At 42.7% G+C, this 18491-nt stretch overlaps 1 protein-coding gene across 1 annotated transcript in view; it reads left to right on the forward strand.

The window, feature by feature from the left end:
* Nucleotides 1–968: 968 nt before the first annotated feature.
* Nucleotides 969–18491, forward strand: part of LOC140209985 (ataxin-7-like protein 1) — a 53450-nt gene continuing 35927 nt past the window's right edge. Inside the window, exon 1 of the mRNA XM_072278692.1 lies at nucleotides 969–1077. Coding sequence (XP_072134793.1) covers nucleotides 975–1077 — 103 coding nt within the window. The 5' untranslated portion in view covers nucleotides 969–974. The remainder of the gene's footprint in view (nucleotides 1078–18491) is intronic.

Here is an 18491-nt window from a genome sequence, read left to right on the forward strand (position 1 = left end):
GACCACTAGGTTCAGGAACAATTATCACCCCTTGATCATCAGGCTCTTGGGACCGAGGGGGATAACTTCACTCATCTTCACTTCACTTTGTGATTAGTTTGTGAACCCATTAACTCTGCCTCATTATTTGCACTATTTTGTAATTTATAATAATTTTGTGTCTTTGGATCGTATCACAGGTGTGACGTGCCGCCATTGGGCTCCTGTACCAGCTACAGTGCTGAAATGGCTACGTGGCTGTGGACATACTGCACTTTCAGGGACTTTGCGGTTCATGTTCTGTGGATGGTTTATTTGCTTTCTATTGTTTGTACAAATCGTCCCTTTTCACACGTCGGATGTATGTCTGCGTTTGAGTTGCGGGGGTTTTTCGTGAATTCTATTGTGTTTCATTTTTTTCATGGCTGCCCGCAAGAAGATGAATCTCAAGATTGTATTTGTATACATATTTGATAATAAATATACTCTGAACTGTGTACTGCTGTCATGAAATAATAAATTTCACATCATATAAGAGTGACAAAAAACCTGATTCTGTTTTGTAGGGTAAAAACACAAAATGTTCACTAGGTCAGACAGCGGAGTTAATGTAGGAAATGGGAAAGAGGTCTTAATTACTCGGCTGGAATTCTTATTTATTTACTAATGCACCTGGCCAGTTTTGCCATTGGTATCGGAAACTGCAGACAACAGACTGATTAATGGCCAATGCTTTATAAACCAAATGCCTTCCTGGATCTTCGGTGCTGCTGGCGCGCCCACTACTGTCGCTTTGGGACATGCGGCATAGTTGCCCCCCCCCCCCCAACCCCCCAACCCCCCAAAACCCCCTGCTGGCAAGGAGCTGGAACTGCAGCCACTGAGCAACCCCGCCCCTCCGTCCACTAGCTCCGCCCCCTACACGCCGACGCCGCGAGAACGCAGCGTGCCGGGAGCGCGCGCGGTGATGGCGGCTCGGGAGCGCGCAGTGTGTGATGATGGCGGCCTCGGAGCGCAGGCTCCCGAGTCCCGAGGCGTTCGTGGGCCAGTCTTGGAGCAGTTGGATCGAGCGGGCTGAGGCTCTGCGGCTGTCGGATGGTGAGTGGGCTCGGTATCAGGTGGGAGGTCCTCGTTGGGCTACAGGGTTTTTAACGGTTCGATTGCGAGCGCCTGGTTTAAACGGACTGCCCGTGACCGGCCTCCTCCCGCACACAGACAGCGGCCGCCGGGTCCTAGCGCCCTCCTGGTGAGTAGTGACATCTGGGCTTCCGCTGGGTCCTAAAGCCGTGTAGCTGATTTTAAATCGATTGAGGGTAACGCATACCGTTCATGCTTCTGTGATTAACACTCGTGAAAGTTGAGGAGTGAAGTGTCAGTCCATAAAATATAAGCTAACTCTAGACGAGAGTGTTGTGCAGTTGAAGGTACTGTCTTTCTGAAAAAATGAAGCCAACCTTTTGTAGGTCCTACGGCTTCTATTTTGAACAATATACGAGTAATTCTCATCAAGATAGTCTAATGAATAGGTAAAACTGTATTTATGATTCAACATCGGCTAATGTGAGTTCACCCACTTTTGCAAGAGAAAGAAAGAGAGAATGGTAAATATTTAAGTAGTGAATTAGTAGGAGCAGTGGAGATCCAAAGAGACTTCGGAGTTTATGTACAGGTATCAATAACGTGAAGAAATACAGAAAATCACCAATAAGCCTAATGGAATTCTGGCTTTTATATGCGGAGGATACAGGAGAATGGAAGTTATGTGATGCAGTATAAACCCTTGATTGGCCAATGGAATATTATATATGGTTAGAAAGGAGTATCAAGAATTTACTTGAATAACCGGGAATCCTTGGAATCCAGGTTAATGTGGTATTTCCTGCAATTAGGAAGGGAAAAAAAGATCTGTTTGAAGTTTTCAAGATTTTAATCATAATATAGATTTGATAGACAAGATGCACTCAGGGGATTTTGCCTAAGAGTTGGAGTCGGATGTTTTGGGAGCAGTGTGGAATGGCTAGTATGGAACATTTTTCTTAATTGTTATCAGGTCAGTTATGCTGAGACTTCTGATCTGGGAGGCTGGTCACAGATGGGAAGATCATAAAGAATTGGAGAATGGGGTTGTGGCTCTAAATAGGCTTCACTTATTCTTTTCATTTTCCCATCATGTCCCGCTGACTACTAATCATGGATGTAGTGTCATTAAGTTTAAATGTAATCATCTTGCTAATAATGGGACTTTGCTGTTAGCTTCCCAATATCTTTCATTGCCCCAGGATTAATTTTAAAAGTACACACTGGTTGTTAAGCACTTTAGGATGTCTCATGACATGTTATTGGTCGCCAGAGATTTTCTTGTGACCTGGATACTTTGTTTTGTTAAACACTGTAGCCCATGGGCGGGCCACTTCGTCGAGCACCTCTGCACCATCCACCACAAGCATGACTTCCCAGTGCCAAACGTTTTTATTCTGATTCCCATTCTGACGTGTCGACCTGTGGCCTCCTCTTGTGCCAGGATAAGGCCACCCTCAGGGTGGAGGAGCAACACCTTGTATTCTGTCTGGATATTCTCCAACCAGATGGTATGAATATTGATTTCTCCTTCTAGAGAACAATATCTTCCCCTCTTCCTCCGTTCCCCATTCTGGCCTTTTACTTTTCACCTACACATTACTTCCCCCTGGGCCCCCTTCTCCTTCCCTTTCTCCTCTTGTCCACTCTTCTCTCCTATCAGATTCATTCTTCTACACCCCTTTGACCACCTGGCTTCACTCTAGCCCCTTTCTCCTCTCACTACCTTTTTATTCTGGCTTCTTTTCCCTTTTCTGCTCGGTCCTGATGGAAGGTCTCGACCCGAAACATCTACTCTTTTCCAGAGATGCTGTCTGACCTGCTGAGTTCCTCCAGCATTTTTTGTGTGTTGCTTTGGATTTCCAGACTTACTCATGTTTGTGAACCTTGGGTATTAGGTAGAGTATCCCATAATTCCAATTTGCATCTTGTTTGTACCAGGCATTGTCAGCGAACCAGCCTGCTGTGAAGCTGAGGCACACATTTCTCGAAGACACTATTGTATCCTGAGTCTGTGTGGGACAAATGGAAACATCTACTGTGGCTGTCTTTGGTATTTCTAAGCTGAGAGGACCACTCTGCTGAAACAAGCGTGCAGCTGAAGATTAAATATTAACTTGATTTGCCCCATGTACAAAGAAACATACAGTGAAATGCATTGTTTGTGTCAATGACCAACACAGCCAGAGGATGTGCTCGGGACAGCCTGCATATGCCACCATATTTCCGGCCCTAACGTAGTGTGCCCACAATTTACTAACCCTAACCCGTATGTCTTTGGAATGTGGGAGGAAACCAGAGCTCTCGGAGGAAATCCACACAGTCACTGGGAAATGTACAAACTCCTTATAGACAGTGGTCGGAATTTAATCCTGATTATGATCACTGGCACTGTAAAGTATTACGCCGAATGATATGCTATCATGTCCCCCAACAAGGGACAATGGCTCAGATGAGACAAATGAATGCTTCCTATCCGAAGGTAGAAGGAAAGAAAAGCTCTTAATAAGAAATAGAAAAATCTTTAAAAGTTTATTCAAATCACTACAAGGTTCCAAGGAATTTGTGTGTGTTACTCTGGATTTCCAGCATCTGCAGAATCTTTTGTGTTCACATGTTTTTTCTTGTTAGTTTTTCATTCTAATTTAATATTAGGGTGGCCTTCTAAATACTTCAGGTTCCTGTAGAACTGAGACTTCAAAGGCAGTCAACACAGCTTTGGGAGAGAGGGATTCAAACGCTTACTATATTGTTGATAAAATAAGGAATATTTATATCCTTAGGCCTGTAGCTTGTAAACCAATGAATTAGCATAGCCTTCACTGAATTAGCATAGACATTTATTTGTTTAAGGTATGAAAGTTCCATTGCTTTCCAAACCATCTCTTAATGGTAACTGTTTCTTTATCATCTCCTTTTCCTTCTCCCCATAACAAACCCTCCCCCACATTCTTTCTGCCAACCAACCCCTGAAAAATAGAAATTGTTCTTCTTTAAAGCTCGTAATGCTGATAAACTTGCTGTCAGAAGTCAGACAGCTCCACTCATGACAGTGACTTCCACAACTTTGTGCTCATTTCCCATCTGATTTCCCCGTCTAGTAAATCATATTTACTTCTTATAATTAATCTGATTTTAATCTGCTTTCATATCCTGTAATCCTTTCATTGTTACTTAGTAAGCCCTGCAATTCTTTGCGACCTCTGTATTTTCCCTTTCTGTTACATATTCTTGGTCCATCCTTGCCAGTGCCTTCACATATTTATGCGCTAAGCTTTTGGATTCACTCTGAAGTTCATTGGCTTTCTATCATTATTCTTCAAGATGCTCCTTTAAAAACTATCTCTTTAAGTATTTGATAATCATGACCCTTTTTTTGGTTTGGTATTTAATTTGTTTGACTATACCTCTATGAAGTACTTTGAGACACTTTACTCTCTTAAAGGCATGGTATAAATCACAGCCTGTTAATCTGATTTTGTTCTCACTACCATTGATCTAATGATCCTCTGTAGCATTAGAGTACTGCGGTGTTAGGTACAGGTCTGTCACTGTACAGTAGTAGAACAGCTGTGTCACCATGTAACACTGGATGTAGTACTGTTGAGAATTTGTCTGTCCCATGTTGGTGTGGTATTGTGTTTTAATATTGTAAACTTATTAGTCATTGTCATACTTTGACTAAGTAAATTTTATTATCAAAGTACATATATGTCACCACGTACAACCCTGAAATTAATTTCAGTTTCCTGCAGGCATACTCAGCAAATATATAGGGTAGTAACTATAACAGGATCAATGAAGGATCAACCAGAGTCCGGAAGGCAGAAAGAAACAGTGCAGATGCAAATATAAATAAATAGCAGTAAATAAGGAGGACATGAGATTCCCGTTGGTTGTGGGAACATCTCAATGGATGGGCAAGTGAGTGTAGTTTTCTCCTTTTGTTCAAGGGCCTGATGGTTGAGGGGTGGTAACTGTTCCTGAACCTGGTGGTGTGCTTCCTGAGGCACTTGTACCTTCTATCTGATGGCAGCAGCAAGAAAAGAGCATGATCCTGGGTGGTGGGGATCTCCGATGGATGCTGCTTTCCAGCGACAGTGTTTCATATAGATGTGCTCAGTGATTGAGAGGGATTGTACTGGGCCAAATCCACTACCTTATGTAGGATTTTCTGTTCAAAGGCATTGGTATTTCCATTCCCGGCCATGATGCAGCCAGTCATTACACTCTCCACTACTCATCTATAGAAGCTTGTTAAAGTTTTAGATGTTGTGCCAAATCTCCGCAGACTCCTAAGGAAATAGAGGTACTACCGTACCTTCTTCGCAATTGCACTTGCATGCAGGTCCTCTGAAATAGTAACCCACAGGATTTAACATTTGCTAACCCTCTCCACCTCTGATAAAGACCGCCTTATGGACCTCTGACTTCCCTCTCCTGAAGTCTACAATCAGTTCCCTGGTCTTGCTGACATTGAGTGAGAGGTTGTTGTTATGACACCACTCAGCTAAATTTTCAATCTCCCTCCTGTATGCTGATTCATCACCACCTTTGATTCAGCCCACAGCAGTGGTGTCACCAGCAATCTTGAATATGGTGTTGGAGCTGTGCTTAGCCACACAGTCATAAATAAAAAAAGCGAGCAGAGCAGGAGCTAATACACAACCTTATGGCGCACCTGTGTTGATGGAGATTGTGAAGGAGATGTTGTCGCTGAGCCAAATCGACTGGGGTCTGCAAGTGAGACATTATGATAGAATATTGTATAGTTCTGCCACTTTTTAATATAGAATACAGTTTTATACCCTTCCACAAATGATGTACATTACTCAAAGTCCGGGTATAACATTAGATAACACTGTGATATTAATGGTTATGCCTGTTTCTCTCCAGTACTATTAGGACCAATTATTTTTCTCTGTATAACGTGGTCTGTCACTGACAGGTACAGATTTGTACTCTTACTACAGATCCTTCACAGCATAACACTCTCACTGCGCCCCTAAGGATTGGAGAATTTGGAAAGAATGAATTAATGCTGTGGTTCTTAGTCCACAGACTAAAGACTAAAATCTTTCCTTGACTGCTGGTGACTTCATTTGCTAATCCTTTTGAGGAATTTGCAACCACTAGCAATTCAATGGCTGCGATAACTAGAGTGCCAAGTATACTTGTAAACACAAGAAAATCTGCAGATGCTTGAAATCCAAAGCAACACACATAAACTGCTGGAGGAACTCAGCAAGCCAGGCAGCATCTGTGGAAAAGAGTAAACAGTCAGCGTCTCGATGCTGCCTGGCCTGCTAAGTATATTTGCATTCGTTTTTTACTTTGTGAAGTTTGTAAGTTATCTCAATATTGATAAAGTTATATAGACTTATGAAAATCTTTGCCACCCCATTCCAAGAAGTGCCCACCTCTGACAGGGAGTCATTGAATTAAGGAGTTCGGAAGTTATATGTTATATTTAAGACGTCTTCCTATTGTGTATCAGTCTCATTCTCTAACTAACCAAGTGCCAACACTGACCCAATTGCTGGTGATTTTTTGAAATATTCAGCCCTTACTACGCAAACTGAAAGGAGTGCAGCATTTCCACCAGCTGTTGAAATAGTGGGGGTTTGTTTGAGTCCATCCCAACTGGCTTTTCCCAAAGCCAAAATTCTGTACAATTTGGCATGTCTGAAGCTTCCTATTTAGACTGGCCCCAAGAAGTGACTGAATGCAGCAGGTGATGATCCTGTTTCTCTATTTAATTTGTTATATCTTCCTCATGGTGCATTTCTTGACCTCTGATTGAAACCTTCCTATTACCAGGACACTGCAGCAACCAGGGATGAGCATGCAAACCGATAGTCTGGATTATTCAACATCTACCATTAGATATGGCTTGGGAGGTAACATTCTTACCTGAGTCGCTCCAGAGAATTCTATCCAGGCTATGCCATCTTTTCACTGCTATCGTCAAGCAGGAGGTACAGAAACTTCAAGTCCCATAGCATCAGGCTTAAGAACAGCTACTTCCTTTCAACCATTCAGTTATTGAACCAACCAGCACATTCCTAATCATGACAGTTTAGCAACGCTAGGGTCACCTAGCACTAAAATGGACTTTTGTTTTTCAATTTGTGTTCTTCCTTATAAATATAGTTTAATTTATATTTTCTTGTAAATGCTCCTTGTATGATGCTGTTGGCCTGTGAGGTTGCCTCGAGTAAGTTTTTCATTGCACCTGTGTGTACATATACCTGTGCATATGACAATAAGCTCGACTGGCTTTGCCTTGAGCATGAAAGGTAGGCAGATACAATCGATTCCGGTCAATGGGACACATCAGGACCAGTATATTTTGGCCCAGTTAAGCAGCTGTCCCAATTAGCTGAAGTTTCATGGAAATAGTTCAAAAGGTATATAAAAAAAGACTAACTACCACTTAACTGAGTAACAAGTTATGTATTTAAATGAAATACATAATAAATTAGAACACTATGAAAATTACTACAGTGTAAATGAACAAAATCAGCAGAGGTGCCCAGTGTAGGTGATGGACTGCTTTCATATAATTTTTGATGATTGCATCCTCCAAATCTTCATTTTCATTTTAACATTCAAGATGATCATCAATACCTCAAATTCTTTGTACTTCCTAACTTGTTGAAGTAGTGAAATCGTTTCATTTTCACTTCCGGCCTGAATGCTTGAAACTACAGTGAGCAAAACAGTTCTGTGTTGCCTTACTGCTTGTTTCTTGCCATTTTGAACACAAGTATACACAACTGATGCTCCTTAAAAACTGTTTATTCCAAGCAGTGTAGTGTCTAATAGCCATGCAAGTGCAGGTGTCTGATCCAGATAGAAACTGTTCACTAGCAATCTCCTTTCCTAATTAGGCAGCATTGTGTCCCAAATAAAGGAAGGGAATCCTGGCTACTTGCTTGATTCATTTTTTGTTTTTTAAGAGTTGTCCCAAATAAGCAGCTGGCCTGACTAACCAGAGTTGCTGTACTTCCAGTGCAAGAAAAAGGGAGGGCTTTGCGGAATTATTTGTTAAATTGACATTCTGTTAAAGATCCTTGTTACTATCTCAAGGAACAAGGCAGTTTGCATTGTTGCAATGAACAGTATTTGTTCCTTGATCAACATTATTGAAATAGATTATTTGGTCTCCCTCCTGCTGCTCTTAAAGATCTTGCTGTGCACAACTTCTGATACAGTCCACATAACAAAAACCACATCCTTCCCCTCTTTCCTATCTGATTTTTGGCTGGGGTCTTCCAATAGCAGATGCAGCCCTCCCCCTTCTTAAGCCCATCACCCCTAATGGGGCTTAGGCTGTCGACAGCAACTCGTCAGAGGGCTGTGTCCTGGGTCAGTCTTGCAAGTTGTCTCTAGGTGTAGCCCAGCTGTAGTACAAAGTAAATGGCAGGATACTTGGTAGTGTGCAGGAGCAGAGGGATCTGGGGGTACATGTCCACAGATCACTGGAAGTTGCCTCACAGGTAGATAGAGTAGTTAAGAAAGCTTATGGGATATTAGCTTTCATAAGTCAAGGGATAGAGTTTAAGAGTCGTGATGTAATGTTGCAGCTCTATAAAACTCTGATTAGGCCACACTTGGAGTACTGTGTCCAGTTCTGGTCGCCCCACTATAGGAAGGATGTGGAAACATTGGAAAGGGTACAGGGGAGATTTACCAGGATGCTGCCTGGTTTAGAGAGTATGGATTATGATCAGAGATTAAGGGAGCTAGGGCTTTACTCTTTGGAGAGAAGGAGGATGAGAGGAGACATGATAGAGGTGTACAAGATATTAAGAGGAATAGGTAGAGTGGATAGCCAGCACGTCTTCCCCAGGGCACTGCTGCTCAATACAAGAGGACATGGCTTTAAGGTAAGGGGTGGGAAGTTGAAGGGGGATATTAGAGGAAGGTTTTTTACTCAGAGAGCGGTTGGTGCATGGAATGCACTGCCTGAGTCAGTGGTAGAGGCAGATACACTAGTGAAGTTTAAGAGACTACTGGACAGGTATATGGAGGAATTTAAGGTGGGCGGTTATATGGGAGGCAGGGTTTGAGGGTCGGCACAACATTGTGGGCCGAAGGGTCTGTTACGTGCTGTAGTATTCTATGTTCTATATTAGGATCCTTCCTCTCCCCGGAATGAGGTCTTTGAGCTTCTGTTGGTGTTTCTGTAGCACTGAGGTTTTGTAGGATGGGTTTGCTAGCCCCATGCCCAACCCTCCTTTCGCAGCCAGGCTTGGGACCGTCTATGGTGGAATTTGGCAGATGTGGATTCTCATACAGTTGTCCTGCCAGTGCTATTTGGATATTGTTCTTATCTGCAACCATCCATATGAAATTGGAAAAGCAATGGGCCAGATCTTCTGCTGGCTGGCAGGCTGTCTAGGCTCCTCAGTCACTGCCTTTGAAGGTTGCTTTGATTGGGAGCAGATCTCCCAAAGGTTCTGCGATGCACAGCACAGCTCATTACTTATCTGAATGTAACTGGCTTTGCCCCAGAATTGCCATGCATACCAGTGTAACCCTGTCTCCAGGCCCACTAGCAGTAAAAAAAAAGTCTATGAGATTGAGTGTCTCTGGCATTTGTAATTTATTAAAAATCAAACAGTAATTTAAAATACTTAAAAATATGCTTCAATGCAATAAAAACAATTACATACAATTAGCTAAATTGAATAAAAAGAAAATTATGTTGTTGTTTCTCCTTCTCTCCAGAGCCATTTCTTTCCATTGAAATCAGAGGACCTGTTGGAACCTGGTGTGAATCAATGGGCAGAGTTCTCAGTCAGTTTGCAGTTATTCCATTGGACTGTATGTGTTGTTCAATGGCAGAGTACATGTGTGCTGATTTTCACAATTTGACCTTTTGCCCAGTTATGTTGGTAAAAGCTAGCTGCTGTAAACCAGCCTGCCAACTTTTAAGTGTACAATTCACCCTGATCAAACCAATCTAGCTCCTAGTGATTCCTAATTGAATTGGCAGTATATATCCACTGATGTAGAGCAAAAAAAAACACAGGGGAACAGTCCAGAGAGGAGAAGGTACAACTGAAGTTCAAGTTCAGATTTCTAGTCATTTAACTGTACAAATAGCATCTGCACCGGATTTTGAAGCAATTGGTCCCGGGTTCAAATCCGGCTGGCTCCTTGCGCGCTTTCCATCCGTGCAGGGTTGAGTGTTGCGGTAGCAATTCAGCCTTGTAAATGCAAAAACAGTCAAATGCTAAAGAAGTGGGAAGGCTGCAGTCCGATGCGCTGCAAGCATGGAGAGGAACAACAATTGTACAAACGGTATATACAACCAAACAAAACAATGTTTCTCCGGACCATGGTACACCCACAAAATATATATCTCACACAGCACATAGACCAAAATATTACCGTAATTAAGTGTATAAAATATAATTCAAAACACATGTATTGCACAGTACAGGTAAACAGTAAACACCTCACTATCCTAGTGACAAGACCTTGGTGGTGGGAGAGTATTCATTAGTCTCACAGCCTGAGGAAAGAAGCTGTTACCCATTCTAGCAGTCTGATTCCTGATGTTCCTGTGCCTCCTTCCTGATGGTAGTGGGTCAAATAGATTGTCGGATGGGTATAGGGATCTTCAACGATGCTTTGGGCTATTCATCTGCAACGCTTCAGTTAGCTGTCATTAGTAGTGGGGGAGGGAGATTCTGAAGATCCTCTCGGCAGTTTTTACAGTCCTCTATAGGGTTGATGTGCCACAGTTGTCACTGACTTCATCAAGACCTGTGTGAATGAGTGTATCCCTTCGAGGGCATACCAGACGTACCCAAACCAAAAGCTGTGAATGAAAAAGGAGATTCATAGTCTGCTGAGCGCTGACTTCATCAAGACCAGTAATCCAGAACTATGCAAGAAGTTCAGATATAATCTATGGAAAGCTATTTTAAGAGCAAGAAAATAATTCTGATTGAAGTTAGAGACGGAATTGGATGCACGTCCACTCTGGCAGGGTTAGCAGGCCATTACCTCCTATAAGGCGAAACCTAACATCATGAATGGCTGTGATGCTTCACTCCCAGTTGAGCTCAACGCTTTTATGCTGCTTTGAAAGGGAGGATAAAACTACAGATATGAGACTCCCTGCAGCATCTGGTGACCATGTGATCTCTGTCTCAGAGGCCAACGTCAGAACATCTTTCAAGAGGGTGAACCCTTGCAAGGCATCAGGCCCTGATGGTGTACCTGGTTGGGCACTGAAAACTTCAATCTCCACTCAACCTTGGATCAGCTGGACAATAGCAACATTTGTGTGTAATAGCTGTTTATTGATTACAGCTCAGCATTCAATATAGTCATTCCCTCAGTTCTGATCAACAAGCTCCAAAATCTGGGCCTCTGTACCTTCCTCTGCAACTGGATCCTTGACTTCCTCCCCAGGAGACCACAGTGCTGATGGGAAATAACATATCCTCGCTGACACTCAACACTGGCACACGTCAAGGATGCATGCTTAGCCCACTGCTCTAGTTTTTCTACGCCCATGACAGTGTGGCTAGGCACAGCTCAAGCGTAATCTACAAGTTTCCCGATGACACATCTGTTGTTGGCAGAATTTCAGATGGTGATGAGGAGGTGCTCAGGAGTGAGATGGATCAGCTGGTTGAGTGGTGTTGCAACAACTATCTTGCACTAAATGTCAGTAAGACCAAGGAACTGACTGTGGACTTCAGGAAGGGGAAGTCAAGGGACACACACTAGTCTTCATCAGGAGATCAGCAGTGGAAAGGGTGAGTAGTTTCAAGATCCTGAAGATCTATCCTGGGCCCAACATATTGATGCAATTACAAAGAAGGCACAACAGTGGCTGTATTTTATTAGTTTGAGGAGACTTGGTGTGTTACCAAAGACACTCACAATTTTCTACAAATGTACCATGGAGGACATTCTAATTGGTTGCATCACTGTCTGGTATGGAGGTTGGAGGGGCCACTGGCTGGGATTGGAGAAAGCTGCAGAGAGCTGTAAGCTCACCCAGCTCCATCATGGGCAGTTGCCTCCCCAGTATCCAGGACACCTTCAAAGGGTGATGCCATCAAAAGGTGGCGTCCATCATTAAGGATCCCCACTGCGCAGGACACGCCCTCTTCTCATTGTTGCCATCAAGGAGGAGATACAGGAGCCTGAAGACAGGCGCTCAATGGTCAAGAACAGCTTCTTCTCTTCCACCATCAGATTTCTGAATAGACAATGAACCCATGAGCACTGTCTCACTTTTATTTTTTGTTCTCTTTTTGTACTACTTATTTAATCTAATTTAACTTTGTTTATATACTTATTGTAATTTATAGTTTTTTATTGTGTATTACGATGTACTGCTGTTGCAAAACAACAAATTTCATGACACATGCCTGTACTATTAAACCTGATTCTGATTCTGATGCCTTGCAGCTTCCATACCACACAGTAATGCATCCACACTGGACACTCTTGATAGTGTTACTGTTAGAATGGGGGTGGGGAATCTTGCATGTCTCAATCTCCTCAGAAAGTGTGTGCCTTCTTGACTACTGAGGAAGTGTTGTGGGACTAAGTTAGAAAATCTGTTATGTGCACATCAGGGAATTTAGTGCCTTTCACTCTCTGTATGGCAGAGCCATTGATGTGAATGGAGAGTGGACAACCTGTACGTTCCCAAATTCCACAGTCACTTCTTCTGTCTTGTCCGCATTAAGACTCAGGTTGTTGATCTCACTACCTTCTCTGTCTGACAACTCATCATTGTTGCTGATGAGGCCAACCACTGTAGTATCATCAGCGAACTTGGTGATGCTGTTTGAGCTGAATCTGCCAGTGCAGTTGTGAATCAGTAGCGTGGACAGCAGCGGGCTGAGCACACAGCCGTGGGGAGTATCAGTGCTCGATATGATTGAGCTTGAGATGTTGCTGCCAACTTGGGGTGTTTCTGTCAAGAACTTTAAGATCTAGTTACAGAAAAGGGTGTTGAGTCCCAACATGGACAGTTTACCCACCTGCTTCTGAGGGATGATAATGTAAAACTCTAAGTTGAAGTTAATGAACAACATCCTGGTATATGAGGCATTGTTTTTTGGATGGGAGTGGAGGACCAAGGCTATGGTGTCATCAGTGGACCAGTATGAATGATAGATGAACTGGAAAGGTCCAATGTAGGTGGAAGGTGGGATTTTATGTGATCCATTAGCAGCTGCTCAAAACATTTCATGTTTGTTGAAGTCAGTCCCACTGGCTGTAATCGTGTAGGCCAGTTACTGTTGCTTTCTTGGCACCAGATTGATGGTGGCTGCATTGAGCCTGTAGGGACAGTGGACTATTTCTGTGAGATATTAAAGATGTCTGTTAAGACCTCATTTTGGCTGGGCTGCATAGTCCCTCAGCACCTGACCAGGTATGTTTTGCAGTCTTGCCTCTTTGCACAGGTTTACCCTGGCTAAGGTCCTCCTCATCTTGGCTGTGACCAGACCAGGTGCCTGTTCCTCAGGAAGGGAGGGTGCTTTCCTTGGTGTCGCATCATTCAATTCACCAAATTGTGTATAGAATGCATTGAACCCATCAGGAAGGGATGTGTCACTGTTGTTGACACGCAGGGTAGACTTACAATCAGTTACGATTTGTATACATTACCACATGCGCCGTGTGTTCCTGGTGTTACAAAGGTGTCTGGATTTTCTGTGCGTACTCATGCTTTGCCTTCCTGATTGCGTGGGAGAGCACAGCTCCTGCTGACATTAGGGTCTTCCTGTCCCTCGATCTGAAGGCAGTGTCCTGATCCCTGAGCAGTGCACAAACCTCTGCAGTCAGCCGCGGTTTCTGCTTTGCCCTGGCAGTGTAGTATTTAATCACTGTAACATCATCAATGCACTTTCCTATGTAGTCAGTCACCGATCCTGCATATTCATCAATGTTACGTGATGCTCATAGGTAACCACCTCCCTGGATATGCTGCAGTTCTGCAGTATTGAGGTGGCCCTTTTGGCCAGGTTCTGATGACCCTGTGAACTGGTTTGACTTGTTTAAGCAGTGATCTGTATGCAGGAATTAGCAAAATGGTTATGAGGTCTGAGTATCTGAAGTGAGGTTGGGGGGTGAGGGTGCAACCTTGTAGGCTTCACGAACTTAGCTACAAACCAGGTCTGATATATTCTCTCATGCTGATAGGACTTTGGTAGGACTGTTTTTGAGTTGGTATGATTGAATTCACCAGCAACAATGAAGACACCGTTGGGGTGAGTGGCTGTTTCCCTGAGTAGCTGTAGTGGACCCTGGCACAGAGCAAGGGCCCACCCACTGCGTAAGTCCGTAATTGTGCAGCACCTACATTATCTGCTCGCTAACAAGGTAGACTTGCAGATTTTAGTGTTCTTTATGATCAGTGTTTTCTGGTCATAGAAAAGATGCGCAGGATAAGAAATTTCACCATTGCTTGGAGCCCGAGTAGCCACTGCACCTGAGCACACCACCATCTTGTGAAGATGTAACAGTCTGAGCAACTATGTAGTGACTTTTGCACATGAAACTCAACAGCATTTTCCACTGGTTAACAACTGGATTCAGGACACCCTGGTTTAGCGTATAGTCAAGGGAAGCAAGGACCCACTAGCTTCTGCCCCTGCTCACTGAAGAGGTAATGTGTAAATGTAAACTACAGGAGGAAATCTGGGTTAGGTAGAGTATGAGTTGATGTTTCCACTCATGCTGCCTCAGGACTGAGCATAAAACTATCTCGGATGTTGTTTGTGATACATATAAATTATTCGGATGAAAATAAGGAGGGATGATTAGTAAGTGTGCACTCGGCATGAAAGTTGGCAACGTTGTGAATAGTGAGGAATGGTGTTCAAGAATTTGACAGGATATACACCAGTTAGAAATGTGGGCTGAGAAGTTGGAGATGGGGCTGAACCTGGACAAGTGTGAAGTTTTGCACTTTGTGCAGTTAAGTGTATGAGGAACACATACATGACATGTATGGGTAAATGGCATGACCCTTGGGAGCACTGATTTAGGAACAGCTTCTTCCCCTCTGCCATCTGATTCCTAAATGGACATTGAACCCATGAACAATAACTCACATTTTTATACAAGCAACACACATAAAAGTTGCTGGTGAATGCAGCAGGCCAGGCAGCATCTATAGGAAGAGGTACAGTCGACGTTTTGGGCCGAGACCCTTTGTCAGGACTAACTGAAAGGGATAGTAAGAGATTTGAAAGGGGAAGGGGGATATCCAACATGATAGGAGAAGACAGGAGGAGGAGGGATGAAGCTAAGAGCTGGAAAGTTGATTGGCAAAAGGGATATGAGAGGATCATGGGACGGGAGGCCTAGGTAGAAAGAAAGGGGGAGGGGGGAAAGCCCAGAGGATGGGCAAGGAGTATAGTGAGAGGGACAGAGGGAGAAAAAGAGAGAGAGAAAAAATATATAATAATAAATAAATAAGTAACAGATGGGGGTATGAAGGGGAGGTGGGGCATTAACGGAAGTTAGAGAAGTCAATGTTCATGCCATCAGGTTGGAGGCTACCCAGATGGAATATAAGTTGTTGTTCCTCCAACCTGACGTCGACTGTACATCTTCCTATAGATGTTGGCCTGCTGTGTTCACCAGCAATTTTTATGTGTGTCACTTTTTTATATATTATTTCTGTTTTTAATTTAACTATTTAATATACATATATACTTGCTGTAATTGACTTAGTCATTTTTGTCTATATTATCATGTATTGTACTGCTGCCATTGTTAACAAATTTCATGACATACGCTGATGATATTAAACCTGATTCTGATATGAAAACTGGATTGTTTTCTCTAGAGCGTCAAAGGTTGAGGGGCCTGATAGCAGTATATAAAATTATTGGAAGCATAGATATGGTAGATGATAGCTATTTTCCAGACTGGAAATAAGTACCAATGGTTTACCAATAAGTTTAGTTGAGAGGGAGGCAAAGTTTAAAGGAATTTTATGTAGCAATATCTTTACACAGAGTGGTAGATTCTTGGAATGCACTCAGGGGGTGTGGTGTAAGCTGATATGATGGGAACTTTTAAGAGCCTTTAAGCAAGCACATGAGCGGGCAGGGAATTGAGGGCTATAGGCTACATGCAGGCAGATATGTAGTTTAAATTGGCATCATGGTTGGTACATATGTGATGGGCTGAAGAACCTTTTCCTGAGCTGTACTGTACTGTCTTATCTTCTATGGTTTCTGGCTAATGCTGTCAAATATCCTGGTTACAAATATGTTAGATATTCTCTACTTGCAGTCAAACATCACAAGTAGAGAAAGAGTATGTTAACCTGGACTGTGGTAGTTGGCTGACTGTTCATCCTTTGGAATTATCACAGCAAATGTCATCACACAGACATTTTCCAGTCTGATGCATGAGAGTAATGCACTCAGTGGATAGTAGTGTGGTCAGTGGGAAGAAAAAGGATGCAAGTTTTGATTAAAGGGAAAGAAACAGGTTTCATTTCTGTAGCAGATTCCACAATCTCAGAAAGCCCCAAAACATTTATAGTGCAGGAGTGGACTGAATGACAGTCTAGATTTTATGGTTAAGTCCCTAATCTCAAACTGAAGTTCAAATTCATTGTCATCGACCATATACATGTATACTTCCAAATGCAAAAAATATTCTTCCAGAATAAGGTGCACAACACAGTATATGTACACAACACATAAAGTAATATTACCACAAATAAATGAACAAATAATAAAATATATTCCAGAAGATTGACATTTAGCATAAGGTGCATTCATGACACAAGTCAAGAAGTTAACAGTACAATGCTACTAATGCTTCATAAGTGATGAGTCCAGTCTTGAACTGTCAACTTGCTGATTTAGAGACAAAGGTACAAGTCACTGAGCCACACTCAGGCTGAATAAAAATCAACAGTACAATTCCTACTCTTCTCCTTCCCTTAACCCAGAGAGAGAGAGATTTCATTTGTAGTAGCTGGGTGGGGGGGGGGGTGTTGCTGGAACAAAAGAAATAATGTTGTATTTCAGTTACAGAGAGTCCAGATAAGGTTCTGGAGTCTGCGTGCAACTCGAGGCATTGTATCTCAGGGTTTTGCACAGTTATGTAGATTTTAGCACAGCTTACGGAGTTCACTTTCGAAAAATAAAGTTACATAAAATAGGGCTGGCAGCATCTATGGAAAAGAGTACAGTCGACGTTTCAGCCTGAAGCATAGATGCTGCCTGGCCTGCTGAGTTCCTCCAGCATTGTGTGTATGTTACTTGGATTTCTAGCATCTGCAAATTTTCTCTTTGTTATATAAAAATAGGTCTGCATTCCCTTGGCTTTAGATTGAGTTTTTATCAATATATTTGAAAAGTTAAGATTAGAATGGTTGGATCAAGAGGTGTTGCTTCTTTCCAAATTAGCCATAATATTAAAATGAAAACCAGCACATTCAGATTAAACTTGAAAGCACTTTTTTCCAGAGATCTTGGAACAACTTTTCTCTGCTTCTCTGGGGTTGAAGGCCTGTCAGTGTGTGTGAGGGGATGGGTAGGGGGATGGGGAAGGGGCTTGTTTTGTTGTCCTGTTTGTTCTGTTGATGCTTGTACTCTTTTGCTGGATATTGTGGGCCAGCTATGTTGACGCCAGAATGTGTGGCGACACTTGCAGGCTGCCCTCAGCACATCCTTGGTTGTGTTGATTGTTAACACAAACAACACATTTCACTGTAAGCTTCAATGTACATGTGGTAAATAAATCTGAATCTGAATTCTCTCACATCCCCTGACTTCTAACACCTATGATGCTTGAGTCGTTGGAAGTTTCAAGACGGAAGTTAATAGTTTCTTTGAGGACTAAAGAGCAGTTAAATGCTCTTATTGGAGGGATCTATGTCCAAGGTCATCAAACTCACAACACAAAGGTTCAGTTTACTCCTAACCAGTGGACTCCTGGAGATAGGTCCACCTACTGTTGGAGGAGACTGATGAGGCAGCAGAGTTTCTCTGTGAATACTGAATACTGGTGATAATTGGCACCTTGGTGACAAAATGTGGAGGAGGGCAAAAATTCCTGTATTCCAAGGAAATGAATAAATTGTCCTTTCTCTGGTGACTCATCCCCTATGGGCACTTAATGAACTGCATCAGTATGTTTGAGTAACCCTCCCATTATAAATAGGAAAACATACACCAAATAAAGCTCCCAGTAACTGATATATTTAGATTTCAGGGCAAGGTGCTGCTGATTCTAGGAATTTTGGTGTGTTTGAAATATTTCTGTTTCCATTGAAAACTTCGCAGTTTGAGAAGCATATGTTCTTTACCAACTAGTGGTAGGCAGGAACACAGCTCTTCAAGAAGAGTCAGTTGGTGACCTCTATTTTGTGCTGATGGTGGGAAGTTAATCTAATGGGTAAATTACTGGACTAG

Source organism: Mobula birostris, chromosome 14 (assembly GCF_030028105.1).
Source record: "Mobula birostris isolate sMobBir1 chromosome 14, sMobBir1.hap1, whole genome shotgun sequence".
Classification (NCBI taxonomy): domain Eukaryota; kingdom Metazoa; phylum Chordata; class Chondrichthyes; order Myliobatiformes; family Myliobatidae; genus Mobula; species Mobula birostris.